The sequence below is a fragment of the Coregonus clupeaformis genome, unplaced genomic scaffold (assembly GCF_020615455.1).
Source record: "Coregonus clupeaformis isolate EN_2021a unplaced genomic scaffold, ASM2061545v1 scaf0388, whole genome shotgun sequence".
Classification (NCBI taxonomy): Eukaryota; Metazoa; Chordata; class Actinopteri; order Salmoniformes; family Salmonidae; genus Coregonus; species Coregonus clupeaformis.
Genome location: NW_025533843.1, coordinates 37,501 through 51,026, shown reverse-complemented (window position 1 = coordinate 51,026; position 13,526 = coordinate 37,501). Strand labels below are relative to the sequence as shown.

General features: G+C 42.3%; 1 protein-coding gene across 1 annotated transcript in view; it reads right to left on the bottom strand.

Moving 5' to 3' along the window:
* Positions 1-13,526, bottom strand: part of LOC121560404 (solute carrier family 15 member 1) — a 69,217-nt gene that overhangs the window by 51,743 nt on the left and 3,948 nt on the right. Inside the window, exons 5-9 of the mRNA XM_045215191.1 lie at positions 12,976-13,095; positions 12,691-12,790; positions 11,559-11,649; positions 7,693-7,776; positions 7,439-7,521 (exon numbers count right to left, since the gene is read on the bottom strand). Of these exons, the coding sequence (XP_045071126.1) occupies positions 7,439-7,521; positions 7,693-7,776; positions 11,559-11,649; positions 12,691-12,790; positions 12,976-13,095 (478 nt within the window). The remainder of the gene's footprint in view (positions 1-7,438; positions 7,522-7,692; positions 7,777-11,558; positions 11,650-12,690; positions 12,791-12,975; positions 13,096-13,526) is intronic.

Here is a 13,526-nt window from a genome sequence, read left to right as displayed (position 1 = left end):
CTGCCGTACATACCAATACGTACGCTACGGTCACAAGACGCATGGCCTCCTAATTGTCCCTAGAATTTCTAAGCAAACAGCGGGAGGCAGGGCTTTCTCCTATAGATCTCCATTTTTATGGAACAGTCTGCCTACCCATGTGAGAGACGCAGACTCGGTCTCAACCTTTAAGTCTTTACTGAAGACTTATCTCTTCAGTAGGTCATATGATTGAGTGTAGTCTGGCCCAGGAGTGTGAAGGTGAACGGAAAGGCTCTGGAGCAACGAACAGCCCTTGCTGTCTCTGCCGGGCCGGTTCCCCTCTCCACTGGGGTTCTCTGCCTCTAACCCTGTTGCAGGGGCTGAGTCACTGGCTTGCTGGTGCTCTTTCATGCCGTCCCTGGGAGGGGTGCGTCACTTGAGTGGGTTGAGTTACTGACGTGATCTTCCTGTCTGGGTTGGCGCCCCCTTGGTTTGTGCTGTGGTGGAGACCTCTGTGGGCTATACTCGGCCTTGTCTCAGGATTGTAAGTTGGTGGTTGAGGATATCCCTCTAGTGGTGCGGGGCTGTGCTTTGGCAGAGTGGGTGGGGTTATATCCTTCCTGTTTGGCCCTGTCCGGGTTTCTTCGGATGGGGCCACAGTGTCTCCGGACCGCTCCTGTCTCAGCCTCCAGTATTTATGCTGCAGTAGTTTATGTGTCGGGGGGCTGGGGTTAGTTGGTTATACCTGGAGTACTTCTCCTGTCTTATCCAGTGTCCTGTGTGAATTTAAGTATGCTCTCTCTAATTCTCTCGTTCTCTCTTTCTCTCTGAGAACCTGAGCCCTAGGACCATACGTCAGGACTACCGGGCATGATGACACCTTGCTGTCCCCAGTCCGCCTGGCCTTGCTGCTATTCCAGTTTCAACTGTTCTGCCTGCGGTTACGAAACCCCTACCTGTCCCAGACCTGCTGTTTTCAACTCTTAATGATCTTCTATGAAAAGCCAACTGAGAGACCTGAGCACCTAGGACCATACGTCGGGACTACCGGCCGTGGTGACTCCTTGCTGTCCCCAGTCCGCCTGGCCTTGCTGCTATTCCAGTTTCAACTGTTCTGCCTGCGGTTATGGAACCCCTACCTGTCCCAGACCTGCTGTTTTCAACTCTTAATGATCGGCTATGAAAAGCCAACTGAGATTTATTCCTGATTATTATTTGACCATGCTTGTCACTTATGAACATTTTTGAACATCTTGGCATGGTTCTGTTATAATCTTCACCCGGCACAGCCAGAAGAGGACTGGCCACCCCTCATAGCCTGGTTCCTCTCTAGGTTTCTTCCTAGGTTTTCGCCTTTCTAGGGAGTTTTTCCTAGCCACCGTGCTTCTACACCTGCATTACTAGCTGTTTGGGGTTTTAGGCTGGGTTTCTGTACAGCACTTCGAGATATTAGCTGATGTAAGAAGGGCTATATAAAATAAAATTGATTGATTGATTGATTGATGTTAATAGACTGTCTTACCCCCTTACTGTCTGGATGTTAATAGACTGTCTTACCCCCTTACTGTCTGGATGTTAATAGACTGTCTTACCCCCTTACTGTCTGGATGTTAATAGACTGTCTTACCCCCTTACTGTCTTTTATGTTATTAGACTGTCTTACCCCCTTACTGTCTGTATGTTAATAGACTGTCTAATCCCCTTACTGTCTGGATGTTAATAGACTGTCTTACCCCCTTACTGTCTTTATGTTAATAGACTGTCTTACCCCCTTACTGTCTGGATGTTAATAGACTGTCTTACCCCTTACTGTCTGGATGTTAATAGACTGTCTTACCCCCTTACTGTCTGGATGTTAATAGACTGTCTTACCCCTTACTGTCTGGATGTTAATAGACTGTCTTACCCCTTACTGTCTGTATGTTAATAGACTGTCTTACCCCCTTACTGTCTGGATGTTAATAGACTGTCTTACCCCCTTACTGTCTGGATGTTAATAGACTGTCTTACCCCCTTACTGTCTGGATGTTAATAGACTGTCTTACCCCCTTACTGTCTTTATGTTAATATACTGTCTTACCCCCTTACTGTCTGGATGTTAATAGACTGTCTTACCCCCTTACTGTCTTTATGTTATTAGACTGTCTAATCCCTTACTGTCTGGATGTTAATAGACTGTCTAACCCCCTTACTGTCTGGATGTTAATAGACTGTCTAATCCCTTACTGTCTGGATGTTAATAGACTGTCTTACCCCCTTACTGTCTGGATGTTAATAGACTGTCTTACCCCCTTACTGTCTGGATGTTAATAGACTGTCTTACCCCCTTACTGTCTGTATGTTAATAGACTGTCTTACCCCCCTTACTGTCTGGATGTTAATAGACTGTCTTACCCCTTACTGTCTGTATGTTAATAGACTGTCTAACCCCCTTACTGTCTGGATGTTAATAGACTGTCTTACCCCCTTACTGTCTGGATGTTAATAGACTGTCTTACCCCTTACTGTCTGGATGTTAATAGACTGTCTTACCCCCTTACTGTCTGGATGTTAATAGACTGTCTTACCCCTTACTGTCTGGATGTTAATAGACTGTCTAATCCCCTTACTGTCTGGATGTTAATAGACTGTCTTACCCCCTTACTGTCTGTATGTTAATAGACTGTCTTACCCCCTTACTGTCTGGATGTTATTAGACTGTCTAATCCCTTACTGTCTGTATGTTAATAGACTGTCTAATCCCTTACTGTCTGTATGTTAATAGACTGTCTAATCCCTTACTGTCTGTATGTTAATAGACTGTCTAATCCCTTACTGTCTGTATGTTAATAGACTGTCTAATCCCTTACTGTCTGGATGTTAATAGACTGTCTTACCCCCTTACTGTCTGGATGTTAATAGACTGTCTAATCCCTTACTGTCTGGATGTTAATAGACTGTCTTACCCCCTTACTGTCTGGATGTTAATAGACTGTCTTACCCCCTTACTGTCTGTATGTTATTAGACTGTCTTACCCCCTTACTGTCTGGATGTTAATAGACTGTCTTACCCCTTACTGTCTGGATGTTAATAGACTGTCTTACCCCCCTTACTGTCTGGATGTTAATAGACTGTCTTACCCCTTACTGTCTGGATGTTAATAGACTGTCTTACCCCCTTACTGTCTGGATGTTAATAGACTGTCTTACCCCCCTTACTGTCTGGATGTTAATAGACTGTCTTACCCCCTTACTGTCTGGATGTTAATAGACTGTCTTACCCCTTACTGTCTGGATGTTAATAGACTGTCTTACCCCCTTACTGTCTGGATGTTAATAGACTGTCTTACCCCCTTACTGTCTGGATGTTAATAGACTGTCTTACCCCCTTACTGTCTGGATGTTAATAGGCTGTCTTACCCCCTTACTGTCTGGATGTTAATAGACTGTCTTACCCCCTTACTGTCAGGATGTTAATAGACTGTCTAATCCCTTACTGTCTGGATGTTATTAGACTGTCTTACCCCCTTACTGTCTGGATGTTAATAGACTGTCTTACCCCCTTACTGTCTGGATGTTAATAGACTGTCTTACCCCCTTACTGTCTGGATGTTAATAGACTGTCTTACCCCCTTACTGTCTGGATGTTAATAGACTGTCTTACCCCCCTTACTGTCTGGATGTTAATAGACTGTCTTACCCCTTACTGTCTTTATGTTATTAGACTGTCTTACCCCCCTTACTGTCTGTATGTTAATAGACTGTCTAACCCCCTTACTGTCTGGATGTTAATAGACTGTCTTACCCCCTTACTGTCTTTATGTTAATAGACTGTCTTACCCCCTTACTGTCTGGATGTTAATAGACTGTCTTACCCCCTTACTGTCTGGATGTTAATAGACTGTCTTACCCCTTACTGTCTGGATGTTAATAGACTGTCTTACCCCCTTACTGTCTGGATGTTAATAGACTGTCTTACCCCCTTACTGTCTGTATGTTAATAGACTGTCTTACCCCCTTACTGTCTGGATGTTAATAGACTGTCTTACCCCCTTACTGTCTGTATGTTAATAGACTGTCTTACCCCCTTACTGTCTGGATGTTAATAGACTGTCTAATCCCTTACTGTCTGTATGTTAATACACTGTCTAATCCCTTACTGTCTGGATGTTAATAGACTGTCTTACCCCCTTACTGTCTGGATGTTAATAGACTGTCTTACCCCCTTACTGTCTGGATGTTAATAGACTGTCTTACCCCCTTACTGTCTGGATGTTAATAGACTGTCTAATCCCTTACTGTCTGGATGTTAATAGACTGTCTAATCCCTTACTGTCTGTATGTTAATAGACTGTCTAATCCCCTTACTGTCTGGATGTTAATAGACTGTCTTACCCCCTTACTGTCTGTATGTTAATAGACTGTCTTACCCCCTTACTGTCTGGATGTTATTAGACTGTCTAATCCCTTACTGTCTGTATGTTAATAGACTGTCTAATCCCTTACTGTCTGTATGTTAATAGACTGTCTAATCCCTTACTGTCTGTATGTTAATAGACTGTCTAATCCCTTACTGTCTGTATGTTAATAGACTGTCTAATCCCTTACTGTCTGGATGTTAATAGACTGTCTTACCCCCTTACTGTCTGGATGTTAATAGACTGTCTAATCCCTTACTGTCTGGATGTTAATAGACTGTCTTACCCCCTTACTGTCTGGATGTTAATAGACTGTCTTACCCCCTTACTGTCTGGATGTTATTAGACTGTCTAACCCCTTACTGTCTGGATGTTAATAGACTGTCTTACCCCCTTACTGTCTGGATGTTAATAGACTGTCTTACCCCCTTACTGTCTGGATGTTAATAGACTGTCTTACCCCCTTACTGTCTGGATGTTAATAGACTGTCTTACCCCCTTACTGTCTGGATGTTAATAGACTGTCTTACCCCTTACTGTCTGGATGTTAATAGACTGTCTTACCCCCTTACTGTCTGGATGTTAATAGACTGTCTTACCCCCTTACTGTCTGGATGTTAATAGACTGTCTTACCCCCTTACTGTCTGGATGTTAATAGACTGTCTTACCCCCTTACTGTCTGGATGTTAATAGACTGTCTTACCCCCTTACTGTCTGGATGTTAATAGACTGTCTTACCCCCTTACTGTCTGGATGTTAATAGACTGTCTTACCCCCTTACTGTCTGGATGTTAATAGACTGTCTTACCCCCTTACTGTCTGGATGTTAATAGACTGTCTTACCCCCTTACTGTCTGGATGTTAATAGACTGTCTTACCCCCTTACTGTCTGGATGTTAATAGACTGTCTTACCCCCTTACTGTCTGGATGTTAATAGACTGTCTTACCCCCTTACTGTCTGGATGTTAATAGACTGTCTTACCCCCTTACTGTCTGGATGTTAATAGACTGTCTTACCCCCTTACTGTCTGGATGTTAATAGACTGTCTTACCCCTTACTGTCTGGATGTTAATAGACTGTCTTACCCCCTTACTGTCTGGATGTTAATAGACTGTCTTACCCCCTTACTGTCTGGATGTTAATAGACTGTCTTACCCCCTTACTGTCTGGATGTTAATAGACTGTCTTACCCCCCTTACTGTCTGGATGTTAATAGACTGTCTTACCCCCTTACTGTCTGGATGTTAATAGACTGTCTTACCCCCTTACTGTCTGGATGTTAATAGACTGTCTTACCCCCTTACTGTCTGGATGTTAATAGACTGTCTTACCCCCTTACTGTCTGGATGTTAATAGACTGTCTTACCCCCTTACTGTCTGGATGTTAATAGACTGTCTTACCCCCTTACTGTCTGGATGTTAATAGACTGTCTTACCCCCTTACTGTCTGGATGTTAATAGACTGTCTTACCCCCTTACTGTCTGGATGTTAATAGACTGTCTTACCCCTTACTGTCTGGATGTTAATAGACTGTCTTACCCCCTTACTGTCTGGATGTTAATAGACTGTCTTACCCCCTTACTGTCTGTATGTTAATAGACTGTCTTACCCCCTTACTGTCTGGATGTTAATAGACTGTCTTACCCCCCTTACTGTCTGTATGTTAATAGACTGTCTTACCCCCTTACTGTCTGGATGTTAATAGACTGTCTTACCCCCTTACTGTCTGTATGTTAATAGACTGTCTTATCCCCTTACTGTCTGGATGTTAATAGACTGTCTTACCCCCTTACTGTCTGGATGTTAATAGACTGTCTTACCCCCTTACTGTCTGGATGTTAATAGACTGTCTTACCCCCTTACTGTCTGTATGTTAATAGACTGTCTTACCCCCTTACTGTCTGGATGTTAATAGACTGTCTTACCCCCTTACTGTCTGGATGTTAATAGACTGTCTTACCCCCTTACTGTCTGGATGTTAATAGACTGTCTTACCCCCTTACTGTCTGGATGTTAATAGACTGTCTTACCCCCTTACTGTCTGGATGTTAATAGACTGTCTTACCCCTTACTGTCTGGATGTTAATAGACTGTCTTACCCCCTTACTGTCTGGATGTTAATAGACTGTCTTACCCCCTTACTGTCTGGATGTTAATAGACTGTCTTACCCCCTTACTGTCTGGATGTTAATAGACTGTCTTACCCCTTACTGTCTGGATGTTAATAGACTGTCTTACCCCCTTACTGTCTGGATGTTAATAGACTGTCTTACCCCCTTACTGTCTGGATGTTTATAGACTGTCTTACCCCCTTACTGTCTGGATGTTAATAGACTGTCTTACCCCCTTACTGTCTGGATGTTAATAGACTGTCTTACCCCCTTACTGTCTGGATGTTAATAGACTGTCTTACCCCCTTACTGTCTGGATGTTAATAGACTGTCTTACCCCCTTACTGTCTGGATGTTAATAGACTGTCTTACCCCCTTACTGTCTGGATGTTAATAGACTGTCTTACCCCCTTACTGTCTGGATGTTAATAGACTGTCTTACCCCCTTACTGTCTGGATGTTATTAGACTGTCTTACCCCTCTTACTGTCTGGATGTTAATAGACTGTCTTACCCCCTTACTGTCTGGATGTTAATAGACTGTCTTACCCCCTTACTGTCTGGATGTTAATAGACTGTCTTACCCCCTTACTGTCTGGATGTTAATAGACTGTCTTACCCCCTTACTGTCTGGATGTTAATAGACTGTCTTACCCCCTTACTGTCTGGATGTTAATAGACTGTCTTACCCCCTTACTGTCTGGATGTTAATAGACTGTCTTACCCCCTTACTGTCTGGATGTTAATAGACTGTCTTACCCCCTTACTGTCTGGATGTTAATAGACTGTCTTACCCCCTTACTGTCTGTATGTTAATAGACTGTCTAATCCCTTACTGTCTGGATGTTAATAGACTGTCTAATCCCTTACTGTCTGTATGTTAATAGACTGTCTAATCCCTTACTGTCTGGATGTTAATAGACTGTCTTACCCCCTTACTGTCTGGATGTTAATAGACTGTCTTACCCCGATGCACTTGCAGACCTCCAGCATAATGTTGCCTTTAGGAGCAGTCTTGTTGTACATGCCACTGCCAACGATGAACACGACTGTGGAAACACAGAGAGACATCCGCCTCTGTTAACTAAACAGAGAGTCATAGATGAGATACAGTGGACAGACAGACAGAGTTCAGATCAATACTGATGAATGTTAGGAAGGAAGCAACTCCATGAAGTGTAAACGAGGTCAGGGTTAGAAACGAGGGTAACAGTACTCACTGAGAGCCACCACCATCAGGGCTGCAGGGACGCCGAAGGCCAGAGGATAGCACTTCTGTTGAGAGTGGATACCACACTCCTGGCCTGGAGGAGGGGACACACACATGGTTTTGGGTTATTGTGGTATTGGATGTAGAAACTGTCCATATTCCACAGGCATAATGATAGTAGTGTAAAGGCTGACCAGGTTAATGTTAGTTTAGGGTTAGTAATGTAAAGGCTGACCAGGTTAATGTTAGTTTAGGGTTAGTAATGTAAAGCTGACCAGGTTAATGTTAGTTTAGGGTTAGTAATGTAAAGGCTGACCAGGTTAATGTTAGTTTAGGAGTTAGTAATGTAAAGGCTGACCAGGTTAATGTTAGTTTAGGGTTAGTAATGTAAAGGCTGACCAGGTTAATGTTAGTTTAGGGTTAGTAATGTAAAGGCTGACCAGGTTAATGTTAGTTTAGGGTTAGTAATGTAAAGGCTGACCAGGTTAATGTTAGTTTAGGGTTAGTAATGTAAAGACTGACCAGGTTAATGTTAGTTTAGGGTTAGTAATGTAAAGGCTGACCAGGTTAATGTTAGTTTAGGGTTAGTAATGTAAAGGCTGACCAGGTTAATGTTAGTTTAGGGTTAGTAATGTAAAGGCTGACCAGGTTAATGTTAATTTAGGGTTAGTAATGTAAAGGCTGACCAGGTTAATGTTAGTTTAGGGTTAGTAATGTAAAGGCTGACCAGGTTAATGTTAGTTTAGGGTTAGTAATGTAAAGGCTGACCAGGTTAATGTTAGTTTAGGGTTAGTAATGTAAAGGCTGACCAGGTTAATGTTAGTTTAGGGTTAGTAATGTAAAGGCTGACCAGGTTAATGTTAGTTTAGGGTTAGTAATGTAAAGGCTGACCAGGTTAATGTTAGTTTAGGGTTAGTAATGTAAAGGCTGACCAGGTTAATGTTAGTTTAGGGTTAGTAATGTAAAGGCTGACCAGGTTAATGTTAGTTTAGGGTTAGTAATGTAAAGGCTGACCAGGTTAATGTTAGTTTAGGGTTAGTAATGTAAAGGCTGACCAGGTTAATGTTAGTTTAGGGTTAGTAATGTAAAGGCTGACCAGGTTAATGTTAGTTTAGGGTTAGTAATGTAAAGGCTGACCAGGTTAATGTTAGTTTAGGGTTAGTAATGTAAAGGCTGACCAGGTTAATGTTAGTTTAGGGTTAGTAATGTAAAGGCTGACCAGGTTAATGTTAGTTTAGGGTTAGTAATGTAAAGGCTGACCAGGTTAATGTTAGTTTAGGGTTAGTAATGTAAAGGCTGACCAGGTTAATGTTAGTTTAGGGTTAGTAATGTAAAGGCTGACCAGGTTAATGTTAGTTTAGGGTTAGTAATGTAAAGGCTGACCAGGTTAATGTTAGTTTAGGGTTAGTAATGTAAAGGCTGACCAGGTTAATGTTAGTTTAGGGTTAGGTAATGTAAAGGCTGACCAGGTTAATGTTAGTTTAGGGTTAGTAATGTAAAGGCTGACCAGGTTAATGTTAGTTTAGGGTTAGTAATGTAAAGGCTGACCAGGTTAATGTTAGTTTAGGGTTAGTAATGTAAAGGCTGACCAGGTTAATGTTAGTTTAGGGTTAGTAATGTAAAGGCTGACCAGGTTAGTGTTAGTTTAGGGTTAGTAATGTAAAGGCTGACCAGGTTAATGTTAGTTTAGGGTTAGTAATGTAAAGGCTGACCAGGTTAATGTTAGTTTAGGGTTAGTAATGTAAAGACTGACCAGGTATTGTGTTAGTTTAGGGTTAGTAATGTAAAGGCTGACCAGGTTAATGTTAGTTTAGGGTTAGTAATGTAAAGGCTGACCAGGTTAATGTTAGTTTAGGGTTAGTAATGTAAAGGCTGACCAGGTTCATGTTAGTTTAGGGTTAGTAATGTAAAGGCTGACCAGGTTAATGTTAGTTTAGGGTTAGTAATGTAAAGGCTGACCAGGTTAATGTTAGTTTAGGGTTAGTAATGTAAAGGCTGACCAGGTATTGTGTTAGTTTAGGGTTAGTAATGTAAAGGCTGACCAGGTTAATGTTAGTTTAGGGTTAGTAATGTAAAGGCTGACCAGGTTAATGTTAGTTTAGGGTTAGTAATGTAAAGGCTGACCAGGTTAATGTTAGTTTAGGGTTAGTAATGTAAAAGGCTGACCAGGTTAATGTTAGTTTAGGGTTAGTAATGTAAAGGCTGACCAGGTTAATGTTAGTTTAGGGTTAGTAATGTAAAGGCTGACCAGGTTAATGTTAGTTTAGGGTTAGTAATGTAAAGGCTGACCAGGTTAATGTTAGTTTAGGGTTAGTAATGTAAAGGCTGACCAGGTTAATGTTAGTTTAGGGTTAGTAATGTAAAGGCTGACCAGGTTAAAGTTAATTTAGGGTTAGTAATGTAAAGGCTGACCAGGTTAATGTTAGTTTAGGGTTAGTAATGTAAAGGCTGACCAGGTTAATGTTAGTTTAGGGTTAGTAATGTAAAGACTGACCAGGTATTGTGTTAGTTTAGGGTTAGTAATGTAAAGGCTGACCAGGTTAATGTTAGTTTAGGGTTAGTAATGTAAAGGCTGACCAGGTTAATGTTAGTTTAGGGTTAGTAATGTAAAGGCTGACCAGGTTAATGTTAGTTTAGGGTTAGTAATGTAAAGGCTGACCAGGTTAATGTTAGTTTAGGGTTAGTAATGTAAAGGCTGACCAGGTTAATGTTAGTTTAGGGTTAGTAATGTAAAGGCTGACCAGGTTAATGTTAGTTTAGGGTTAGTAATGTAAAGGCTGACCAGGTTAATGTTAGTTTAGGGTTAGTAATGTAAAGGCTGACCAGGTTAATGTTAGTTTAGGGTTAGTAATGTAAAGGCTGACCAGGTTAATGTTAGTTTAGGGTTAGTAATGTAAAGGCTGACCAGGTTAATGTTAGTTTAGGGTTAGTAATGTAAAGGCTGACCAGGTTAATGTTAGTTTAGGGTTAGTAATGTAAAGGCTGACCAGGTTAATGTTAGTTTAGGGTTAGTAATGTAAAGGCTGACCAGGTTAATGTTAGTTTAGGGTTAGTAATGTAAAGGCTGACCAGGTTAATGTTAGTTTAGGGTTAGTAATGTAAAGGCTGACCAGGTTAATGTTAGTTTAGGGTTAGTAATGTAAAGGCTGACCAGGTTAATGTTAGTTTAGGGTTAGTAATGTAAAGGCTGACCAGGTTAATGTTAGTTTAGGGTTAGTAATGTAAAGGCTGACCAGGTTAATGTTAGTTTAGGGTTAGTAATGTAAAGGCTGACCAGGTTAATGTTAGTTTAGGGTTAGTAATGTAAAGGCTGACCAGGTTAATGTTAGTAATGTAAAGGCTGACCAGGTTAATGTTAGTTTAGGGTTAGTAATGTAAAGGCTGACCAGGTTAATGTTAGTTTAGGGTTAGTAATGTAAAGGCTGACCAGGTTAATGTTAGTTTAGGGTTAGTAATGTAAAGGCTGACCAGGTTAATGTTAGTTTAGGGTTAGTAATGTAAAGGCTGACCAGGTTAATGTTAGTTTAGGGTTAGTAATGTAAAGGCTGACCAGGTTAATGTTAGTTTAGGGTTAGTAATGTAAAGGCTGACCAGGTTAATGTTAGTTTAGGGTTAGTAATGTAAAGGCTGACCAGGTTAATGTTAGTTTAAGGTTAGTAATGTAAAGGCTGACCAGGTTAATGTTAGTTTAGGGTTAGTAATGTAAAGACTGACCAGGTATTGTGTTAGTTTAGGGTTAGTAATGTAAAGGCTGACCAGGTTAATGTTAGTTTAAGGTTAGTAATGTAAAGGCTGACCAGGTTCATGTTAGTTTAGGGTTAGTAATGTAAAGGCTGACCAGGTTCATGTTAGTTTAGGGTTAGGTTATCGTCGTACCTCTGAGGATGGGTGTAATGACGGTGGACAGGAGACTACCAGCATTGATTGACAGGTAGAAGATGGAGAAGAATGTGCTCCTCTGTTTCTCCTGGAGAACGCATGGACAGGAGGACAGGTTCAGAGGACAGGAGGACAGGAGACATGGACAGGAGGACAGGTTCAGAGGACAGGTTTATAACAGGAGACATGGACAGGAGAACAGGGTTAGAACAGGAGACATGGACAGGAGAACAGGGTTAGAACAGGAGACATGGACAGGAGAACAGGGTTAGAACAGGAAACATGGACAGGAGAACAGGAGGACAGGGTTAGAACAGGAGACATGGACAGGAGAACAGGGTTAGAACAGGAAACATGGACAGGAGAACAGGGTTAGAACAGGAGACATGGACAGGAGAACAGGTTCAGAGGACAGGGTTAGAACAGGAGAACAGGGTTAGAACAGGAGAACAGGGTTAGAACAGGAGAACAGGGTTAGAACAGGAGAACAGGGTTAGAACAGGAGAACAGGGTTGGAACAGGAGAACAGGGTTAGAACAGGAGAACAGGGTTAGAACAGGAGAACAGGGTTAGAACAGGAGAACAGGGTTGGAACAGGAGAACAGGGTTAGAACAGGAGAACAGGGTTGGAACAGGAGAACATGGTTAGAGGTGGTGTTACCAGGAGGCGGGTCTAGAGAGCTAGCTTGCTATATAGCCTGCAAACATCTGACCTTCACACTGGTGTCTAACCACAGCCGGCTCAATAGTAACAGTAATAGTGATAGTAGGAGGAGCAGCAGCATCTATCTGCTGGAGATTCACCCACATCAGCAACATGATGCACTATAACCCTAAATGCCCTCCCAGCATGTAACCAGGGTTCATCGTTAATAAACAACCATGTGGAATGTGTTAGATAGATACACCTACAGCTGCTGGCTCGGCTCAGTCAGCACTGATAATGACTGAAGTCACAGTAACAAACCTCTCCAGACGCTGCTTTACAAAATGGCGTCTACACTACTGAGGGTCAGTAGAGACCGACTCTAAAGGAAGGGCTGTGTGTTGTTTCTAAAATGGCGTCTACACTACCGTAATGACGGAGGTCAGTAGACTGTAAAATGGCTGCTCCGCTAGTGTTACCAACCTGGTGGTCTTCAAACTGGTCTCCTCCGAAGGCAGCAACACAGGGTTTGATTCCCCCCGTTCCCAGAGCGATGAGGAACAGGCCAACCATAGACATGGCCCTGAAGGGGAGAGAACAGCACATCACTTAACAGTTCAACTAATGGAACTCATATCATATCAATAAGTTGAGTCAACTTGATCGACTAAGTTTACTAACTCTAATCTTTTTACAATGCTGTACTGTACCCTGTGATCTAGGCTTATGTAGGATGTTGTGTTTAGGGAGAACAACAGATGAACTCACACATGGAAGGTCATGTTGTCAGGGGTCCCGTCCATGTCTGAGTCTGTGATGTCGTGTATAGCGCTTACTGCCATGACAACCTGTCCCACTGTATAGACAATGGATAAATAGACAATAGTCCTGGAAAGAGAGAGAGAGAGAGAGAGAGAGAGAGAGAGAGAGAGAGAGAGAGAGAGAGAGAGAGAGAGAGAGAGAGACAGAGAGAGAGAGAGAGAGAGAGAGAGAGAGACAGAGAGAGAGAGAGAGAGACAGAGAGAGAGAGAGAGAGAGACAGCGAGAGAGAGACAGAGAGAGAGAGAGAGAGAGAGAGAGACAGAGGAGAGAGACAGAGGGAGAGACAGAGACAGAGAGAGAGAGAGAGACAGAGAGAGAGACAGAGAGAGAGAGCAAGACAGAGAGAGAGACAGAGAGAGAGACAGAGACAGAGACAGAGACAGAGAGAGAGAGAGAGACAGAGAGAGAGAGAGAGAGAGAGAGAGAGAGAGAGAGAGAGAGAGAGAGAGAGCAGAGAGAGAGAGAGACAGAGAGAGAGAGAGACAGAGAGAGAGAGA